The sequence below is a fragment of the Meleagris gallopavo genome, chromosome Z (genome assembly GCF_905368555.1).
Source record: "Meleagris gallopavo chromosome Z, MGAL_WU_HG_1.1, whole genome shotgun sequence".
NCBI lineage: Eukaryota > Metazoa > Chordata > Aves > Galliformes > Phasianidae > Meleagris > Meleagris gallopavo.
The window spans coordinates 67,982,494-67,992,206 of record NC_139435.1 but is presented as its reverse complement, the minus strand read 5'-3'; the positions used below and the strand labels follow the sequence as shown (position 1 = coordinate 67,992,206).

Below are 9,713 nucleotides of genomic sequence, written 5' to 3'. Positions count from 1 at the left end.
ATTTTAAGGCAACTGAATGTACATGAATCAGTGGGGCCTGCTGGAGGAGCTGGTGAATGACATTTATTTCATGGTGATTGAGGGAAGCTCTTGAGATGCACAATGGTGCAAATACCATCTTTTTTTTCAGTGTCCTTTATGATGGGAGTGTACCATCAATAAGTTCGCAGATAACACAGATCTGGGAGAAATGGCTAATAGGCGTGTATGCTTCTGGGCAGAGACACCTTGATGGGCTGTAGAAGTGGGCGGAGAGGAACATCAAGGAGTTCTAGAAGAGTAAATGCTCATTTTTGTACCTGAGGAAGAGCAGCCGAGGCACCAGCACCGGCTGTGAGCTGGCTGGCTGGAAAGCAGCTTTGCTGGGGTTCTGGAGGACATGAAGCTGGCTAGGAGACCATAATGTGCCCTCACAGCATAAAAAAAGCCAACAGAATCCTTAGTTGCATTAGGAATACCATTGTCTTCAGTGGGCTGAGGAAGGTGATCCTTCCCTTTACGCAGATCTTGTAAGACAAATGAGCAGAGCAGTTTTTACATTTCTTCACTGCATAAATGCTGCCTACTTAATCCACATCGCCTCACTGTGAAGGCACAGTATAAAATAGACAACAGATAGTCATATAGCAGGAACCGTGCTATTGAATTACAAGACTTGATGTACAAGGAGCTCTGGAGAAAAAATGCTGTGTGTTTGGTATTTAAACTTGACTGCAAAAAACAATAAGGTTAAGTGAGACATTAGAAACAAACTAGATATAGGTGCAGTGATCTCAGGTCAGAACTGGGAATGATTTCTCAATGAGTACATTTAATCTCCCACCAGGAGATAAAATGCTCCCTTTGTGGTTTATTCATTCCAAATCTGTCAGTTTTTTCAGCCAGGGATATTATAAGGAGTATGACTAAAACTGTAAGAGTGATTTCTTAAACAGAGGAACAATCAAGAAGATTCTTAGACAGAAACAGGCAATCTGGATACTTCCAACAGAAGAAGAAACAAATCAGCATTTTAGAGAAAAATTTTTTATCACAGGCATCTCCTGGGGAACACAACCAAAACCTATAAACTTTACCCCACTATCCTACAGAATTGCTGCCAAGGACTAAAACCATACCCTGCCCTGAGTGAAAGGGAATTTAAAGCAGCCTGTTTATTCAGCATGCTGCTTCTTTCCATTGTTCATTAAAACATGTTATTGTAGAACAAGTGGAATTCAGGAGACGATCTCACTAGTTGATGGTTTGATTGGTGAGAATATTAGGCTTCAACTTTATCTCAACAAATAATGGGCTCTCTCTGGAATAGCTGAAACTTTGACAGGAAGGAAGAGACATTAGTGGGAATTTCCCCTAGATAACATCCCTTAGTTTATAGAAATCCTGTTCCATTATACCTAAATATTATACAGACATAAATTTAGAGAGCAACAGCATCTACTGAGCTGAATTTGGAAACACGGTGTTCTCAGCAAGAATCATCAGAATGTTTGTTTTACATACTTCTCCCATATACTGAAAACAGCAATCACAGATTTGAAGAAATTGAAAGACAAAAACACACAACTTCTATTTTAACAGAACATTGTCTGCTACAGTTTTATGAAGTCGAGCACACACTGCACTTCTTTTGCGGAACTCTTCTAAGTCAGTAGTAATACTGGCCCCCCTCTTTTGGTTTGAACTATTTTTTAAGATTACTTCCTGACTGGGATTCACACCTAATACTCAACTCTATCTTTTTTTCTCTGCTCAGCACTATTTTACAATGTGCAAAGTAGATAAAATTATCAGTAGTTTATAATTACATTACAGGTATTTTAAGCCTCTATTCAATGTGTTTTTCTAGAAACTGAATTTACATATGACACTACAGTTTGAAACCCGCAGAAGAAAAAACTACACAGAAAATACTTCCTTTATTGGTGAATAAAAATTGAAGAGCTCTGCACAAGGTTAATGCTAGCTGCATTTTGCTACATTTTCCCACATGTTCTTATGTTGAAGATGTAATAAGGACATGCCTTAGAAGTTAATCAGTTCTTGAGTGGGAAATGAAAAATTGCAGACAGATCCTTAAAGAAGATGTGCTTTTATTTTAATTTATTTTATTTTAAGTCTTTAAAACATGAAACAATTCTGACTTAAGAGAGTGCTTGCTGTCCTTAGATGCTTCCTTTAGTTGTTGTAAACTGCTATATAAATAGGGAAGGTATACTGATATGAGACAATTACACATCCACCGTGTAAAGCAGACTGAGGCTTCACATCTGAGATACAACCCAGCAGCAGGCCTTGGTAAAATATTATGGTGACTTCATAGTTATTATGGAGTATTTCCTTTTTAGTTCTATATGTTTATAAATCTGGAAGCTTATTTCTGAATATTTTCAAACGTTGCAAAAAGAGGAGAACTATTAAAACCTAAGATTTCTATAAACTTGGAAAAATATTTTTTAAGAACATGTATCACAGTAGTGGTGAACTAATGAGCTCAGAAGTCCATCTTTTTGTGCTGCCTATGCACATCACTCATTGTTGGTCCACTGGTCAGGAAGGAAGTGCTGGGGTTCAGCTCTTGGTGTTCTGTAAAGCTTCTATGAGTGCTTTGTTGTATTCTGTAACCAGCTTTCTCACGTTCTTCCTTACTGGCTGGTAGTCGCTCTCCTGACTTTTTGTTGCTATGACTGATTTAAAGAATTAAGGAAACAAGCTGCCAGTATAAATATTAGCATAATTAGAGATCATAAGGGAATCATAATACAGTAAGTTTCCTTCTGCAAAAACTATCAAGAGTTGCAAATAATGGAAAAAACTCTAACTGGATGTAAAAGATTTGCACCAATTTACCAGCTGCCATCTCATGCCAAATATGATAAAAAAAAAAAAAGAGATGGCACACCCAAGTCAATTTTATTTTCATATACGTAGGCAATAAGTTTCATGTGGAAGACTGCCCACTGTTATGCTGCAAACAAAACCATTCCAAGGCACTTGGCTATTTAAAGCCATATCTTTTGGCACTTCAGTTCTGTGGCCAGAAAAATCCCTGTCCAAGAAAACAGTAACTGAAACAGATGTGCAACTCTGTGTAAGAATCTGCTTGCAAAAGTAGGTAATACAATTACAGCATGTTAGAAAGAGCTTTTAATATCCTGCACATTTTTTTCCTCTTGCTTTCTTTTAAAGCTTTTCTTTTTAAAATATAATAGGATAAACGTTTTTTGCCTTAAGAAAATATTCCTGCATAGCTTCCTCCACAGAGAGAAAGGGCTGCAATTCTATTTTGCTAGTATCAGCAGACTCTTCTGGTGAGTCCTATGACCTGCCAAGGAGTGACCATGTCCATGCAGAGGTGAGCTGTAGCTCATCAGAAAGCTTCACATCACTAAAAAACCAGATTCTTGTTATATAAGCCTAGGAAAGGTCTGTATACATTTTCCTACTCCTATTTCAAAGAGCAGCAGGATGCCCAGAGGTCAAAAATAATCATAAAGTAGCTAATCTTCTGGCAGGAACCTGAAAAGGCAAAGCCATTAGCATTTGGTCTTCATTGCTGAGTAAAAAGAACAGCCTAAGCCAATCTAAACCACCTATTATCAGCTGTTTTTCATGTAAAAAGGAATTTATTTTTTCACTCAAATTAAGTCATTCTACTAGCCTTCAAGTGCTATTATTAAACAAATGCATTTTTTCCATATAATATTCTTAAAGAATTTAAAATGCAAAATATATAGATATATAATAAATTCACTATATAGAGAGAATAAAATACATTTTTGTCCAAGAACTACTAAGTCTTTCTCTAAGAATTAGAGTACTCATCAGATATAAGAAATGGGATATCTGATATATGAAAAAACAAGACTAAATACAGATCCAAAATTGCTTTTGTTGTTGTTGTTGGTGGTGGTGTCCTGATGGCTGGACTACTATATATTTGTCTGAAATACATTATTTTAATATTTTCTCTGGTGTTTAGCAAAATCCATTTCCTAAAACACAATGCTGATAGTCTACATAGTCTACTTTTGGTGTCACATTTTTACTATGAACATATAGCAATGACTACATACATCTTTGAGATTTTGGATTTTTTGTTTTCTAAGTAATTTTTAAAAAGGGATTTTACTATAGTGAATATAGAGTGCAACCATGCCTTACTCAGACCTCTACAATAACCATGGAAAATAGTGCAAGATAAGAACTATCAACTCTAAATAAAACAACTTTGCTGCTTTTGCTAGTTTTAAGAACTATCTTGTGAAAGTCATTTACAGCAAATAAGATTTTATTGGTGTTTTGGAAGCTCTTGGATGGAAAGGATTAGTCAGAGATAGTGGAACACACCTCTAATTAGCACCATGCAATGATGGAGGAGCACTATAGTTCTCTCACTTGAGCCCATTTTGCAGCTAAAGCATCTCCTTGTCACATTGTATCACCTGTATCTATTTTACCCCCCATTGCACATTTCCTCTTTTATATAATGAGAAATATTTAAAATGCGTGAAATCTGTTGTTTACTTTTTATCATTTACCATGCCACATAAATTTTAAAACAATAATATGCTTGATGGATGAATTCAGACTGCACAGATATAAAAACGATCTTTGTAAGAAACCTGGTGGCAAAATTGAGCCCACAGGAAAAAGGTAAGTCTACAAGATAAATCTTGAAATTTAGGACACATTAAAGTTTCAGGCCACAAATACAAGTTTTGCTACATATAATAGTTGCCATAAAACAAGACATTTGCAAAGCACAGCCTTTCCCGCCCTTCTCTGTCTTCTGCTCCCCATTCTGTCCTGTCTTATTTTGCTGGAGGAAACAGACTTCTTCCTCAATTACTACAGTGTGAGAATTTCACTGTATTTCTTAAATAAAAGGATACATTCCTTCATCATAAAGTTATTTTGCTCTAGGTGCTGCCACTTCCTCTCCAAGTTCGTAAGCTGAAAACAAAAAAAAAAGTGCCAAAAATGAAAATAATTACACATCTACCTTGTATAAAGAATCAGTCAAAAACACTTCAGTACTTTGCAGTCTACTGCCTGATAAGATCAAGGTTATTTCACAAAGAAAAAAAAAACCAACCAACCAACCAAACCCAACAGAAGATTTTTAACCTGCCAATGATTGATCTGTATATAATTTAGCACCTCATACATTTATTTTTTGCTATTTATGTGGAAACGTTGCATATAGATTCAATAGTACCTGGGGAAAAAAAAAAACAAACAGACTGAGAACTTGAGATTATAGCTATGCAGGTAAATGTCTGAGGTAAAAAGATGAACACTACAGACAGATATTAATTCTCATCCTTTGTATCATTAAAATGATCGCTTTTTAAAATCAGTAAGATCTAAAATCACCAAAGATACAATGTTTCCTGACACTGTCTTGGACTTTGAGCTACAGGGAAGAAACTTCCTTTCTTCCATAGTTAAGTTTCCTGTCTGATGCCAGAAGTTGTGATAAGAACAGAGCTGCAGAGAAAAGATTGTAGGAGTGTGGGTTAACTGCTGGCACTTCTTCAATACATTCAGCATCAACAGGAAGCTAATGTGGACATTATATCGATGGCTGCTTCCTTACAATACGATTTTATAATATTTGTTTTTCTGATGCTACTGTTCAAGATTCTGCATTTCAAGATATGAAATGTTATTTCTAAATACAAAAAGCGAAAATCATTCTGAGACTCAATTTCCACTTCAGTGGAAACTACAGCAAGAATTTAGGAAACTATTGCTACATTTTACTTCAAAGCTTATTCTTAAGCTAGAAGATATGAAGTAGTTGCTATCTTATTCAAATTTCATAGTGAAGAACTGGTTTTCTAGTGCACTGGTTCACAGCGCTCATGACAGACATCCATTTGCATGGTATTTCTGACTAACAGTCTTTACTGCATCTTTGTAGATGTACCCACCTACAACATGGCTAGGAACAGAGACTAGTTTTAAATACTGTGTGACACATATCAAAGAAAATATTCAGTGCATCTTAGTACCAGTTCCTTGAAGGTCAGAACTTAACACTGCTTGCAAAATTACCCAAAGCCTCAAAATATGTAAATGCTAACTGTGCTTCTAAATACTTGATGCATATCAACTAATCAGCTGCTCCCAGTTTATACCTTTGTCCTTGTGACTTTCACACATATGACATAAAAAGCAAAGAAACAAATCCATTTTGAACAGAAATGGAATGGCTGCAGCCTAACAAACTGAAAAAAATAATGTACAATTACCCCTGTATATGTTTTTTTGGCACCACTCTGCAAAAAGTATTTTAAAGCTATCAAGTGTTTAAAATCTGATTTTGGTATTAAAAACATGATATTCTGAAGTTTTGCAGACTTTGGAGATTTGTATCATCATCACAATAATCACATGCTATATGTGTAATGTGCATCTTCTTGATTGGAGCCACCTTCATGTCTTCCCTTGTTTGATCCATAAAGTTCTTACTTTACTCACTTAGAACTTAGTAAGTTCTCAATAACCTAGAACAATAAAACTGAGTGAAAAAGAGAAAATAAACAAATCCCATTCTCCAGATTATTTTATTTTGAGGTCATCCAATTTCCCTTCTGTGCATCCACACCTGTATGCCAGTAAAGTTCTTTTGCCAAAAAGACAAGAATTAATGAGAGCTTATAACGGAAGAATCAGAGCTGCTCACAAGTTTGAAAACAGCTTCCTTCGTGATTCACTTCTGAAATGTACACATACACTGAAGTTGCTTGGGCTTAAGAAAGCCCAAACAAACCCTGTAAGCTCAGCATACTGCCAAGAGCACAAGGACTATGAAAAGAAAATAACAGTGTATGTTGCAAAGAAAAAACTTACCAGCAGAACTTCAAAAAGGAAAGTGATCTGATCTAACTAATGGGAATTCTTTCTTTCTTTCTTTTTACTTTCTTCCTAAAAGAGTTCTCAAAACTTTGCGAGGGGGAGGGGTAGAATTCTGAGCAAAACTGATGACAACAGTTAAAGTATTCAAAACTTCTAAGCTTTGAAAGACTCATGCTTAATAATTTTGAAATCCAAAGCTTACAATAAATTTATTGGTACAGTATTAATTTCTGTTTAAAATTGGAAAATTTGGCTATGCATTTGCAATGCGTATTTTAAATTCTTCCCAAGAAGGAGTAAACTGATTCAGTTCATACAATGCTTCATGTGTGTGAGGAAATGAAACTGGGATAGAAACAACAGAAGTGATGATCTATAGCGTGAGCTGTACCTGAGAATAGGTCTCACTCTCCTGCAGCTCTCTTTTTAGGGTCTCATATTCTGCATTCAAAGTTTCCATTATTTTCTTGAAACCATGGCTAAGTTTTGTTAATTTTTCCTTCTCCTCCTGTAGTCTCTAGTTGAAAAAGAAATACAAACAGATGAATGGGTGAATTTATTTGCTCTGAGCTAGAGACAAATTATTTTCATTCAACTTTCAAGATGGTAACTTCTCCTTTTAGAACTCCTAAAGAAGTTATATTACTTTTCTGTAAACAATGTATGCCTTATCACAATGATAACATTTAACAGTTATGAACAAGTTGTAAGTCCAAATAGTACTCTATCTGGACAAGTATGAATACCAAGAATTAAGAATTTGTAGGAAATTTATCACCAGTGAAATAGGAGCTGCTCTACATGAAGTTTGTTTCCAAGCAAATTATGGACAACATAGTTATTTTCTTTTTTAGTGTGAGTTTTGTTTAGATTGCTAAATCCAAGCTTACAGGTAGTCATAAGTTACAGCAGAGAAGATCAGAAGAACCAGTAAAATAAAAGGGAAGTTCTGTGGGAAGGAAGTTATCAGAAGGTATCCAGCTGCCGCATGTACCTCATTAGTAAGTGTGGATTACAGTTTTCTAAGTGCCTGTAAAAAAAAAACATCCCCATATATTCTGTATAATTCCAAGCTTCACTCCTATTATTACCTTTTTCTTCTCTTCTCCTGATGCTTTCAGAGCTGGCAGATCTTTATAAACCTCCAAATCTGCTGTGGTTTTTTCAATTCTCTCTTTAAGCGAAGCCAGTTCATCAGTCATCTTGCCCTCCAGAAGTTCCATCTTCTGCAAGTCCATTTGCAGCTTCTGGCTTTCTGTAACACCAAATGCACAATCACTAGTGACTTTTTATGTGAGCAATATAAATGGCTCCTGCAATCTCCCTGATTTTGACATGCATGGAAACGTTAATGTGAATGAAAGTACAAAATTCAATATTCACAATCATCCTGAGCTCCAAACTAATGAATTATCGTATCATATTCCATAAGTGAAGAATAATGGAAATACAGTGATTTTCTGTATCACAGTGTAGTATTTCTATTTTAAAGTTGCTTGTAGCATCTGTCAATTTAAAGTTTTAAAGCAGTGGGAATACCTTACCAAAAGCTGGCTGTAATAATGTGATTTTAAAGATCTGTTTATATTAGTTTTTTTAGTCTGGTACTGCTTTTTTTGTTTGTTTCTATATGAGATTTTATGAGATTAAATTGCCAGTTTTTCTTTGAACACTGACTCAACCAAGGAAAATTCTTCCATATAGCCACAGAAACAAGAATTGCCACAGCTTACAAACTGAGCATGTGAGATAATACACAGCATTTACTTCTGACAGTTGGTTAGAAAGGAACAATACAGGTAACGAACGAAGTTAGGAGTCTTCTAGGAGAATAGAAGGTCTAGATAGAGGTAGATGTATTTTTGGACAGCTGTCTGCCTTCTCCTTCTTCTGTTTTCTTTATAGTGTTGCAATTTTAAGCACATGGATATGCAGTCTTACATGACAGAGCTCACATGACATGTGCCTCACTCAGAATATTAATAATGCAGATCTTTCTGCTTTCTAAAGCATTGGGCAAAGTGAGCTATTGGAAGACATGAGAACTCCTGGCACAGGCTCAGCATCATGTTCCATATTCAGGTTTGTGCTTATTCGCTAGGAAAAGAGTAGGAATATTTTTTTCCCAACTTAACCAAGGCAATAGAGATCTCCACAGCAGAAGGAAGTGGAAATGCACGTGTGAAAGAGGAAGAGCTCACTTTTCCAGAAACTGTGGGTATGTTTTCCTTAGCAGAATTATTTGGGAAAATCTTACCTCATTAAAAACTTAATAGAACAAGATTTTGGTATTCATTTCTTCTCCTCTGTAGATATGCCATATATGCATTTCTTTAGAGTGAAATATTGGATTCAAAATTTTTTGCTCACAATAATAAATTAAATGATTTGAAAACAAAAACAAACAAAAAAAATAAACCACATGTGTTGAACATGCAAATACCCAGAGGAGCCTAAGGTAAATTTTCCTTCCATAAGGTAAAACTGAAAGGGTCCTTTATATGCAAAAGGCATTTATATAAATTCTAAAAAGTTCCATTCTGGCAAAAAGGAGGATTTAAAAATAAAGGGTTGGAACTGCTTTGGTTGTCTTTGATTCAATGTTTACGCATCCTTCCAATATAAAGGACTTAAGAAAACACTTTCTAGAATATTCTATAACTGTCTATACTTGGTGGTGGCTGGTACTGGTCAGTGTGAGACCCCAAAGCAAAACTGAACAGACCACCACACTATTTCTCATTTCTATGGCACTGGTGGGTTAAAAACAAACAAATACTTATGAACCTCTATAAACCAGAGCTTTAGCATTAAAACCACAAAAAAATAAAAGTATATTAAAAATT

The 9,713-nt window shown here is 35.4% G+C and overlaps 1 protein-coding gene across 3 annotated transcripts in view; it reads right to left on the bottom strand.

The window, feature by feature from the left end:
• Positions 1-2,076: 2,076 nt before the first annotated feature.
• The window catches only part of IFT74 (intraflagellar transport 74), a 32,626-nt gene continuing 24,989 nt past the window's right edge, over positions 2,077-9,713 (bottom strand). For all 3 annotated transcript variants that reach the window (XM_085212667.1, XM_085212666.1, XM_085212668.1), the window contains 4 exons: positions 7,959-8,122; positions 7,259-7,384; positions 4,896-4,956; positions 2,077-2,687 (listed from right to left, as the gene is read on the bottom strand). In XM_085212667.1, coding sequence (XP_085068793.1) covers positions 2,572-2,687; positions 4,896-4,956; positions 7,259-7,384; positions 7,959-8,122 — 467 coding nt within the window. In that variant the 3' untranslated portion in view covers positions 2,077-2,571. The remainder of the gene's footprint in view (positions 2,688-4,895; positions 4,957-7,258; positions 7,385-7,958; positions 8,123-9,713) is intronic.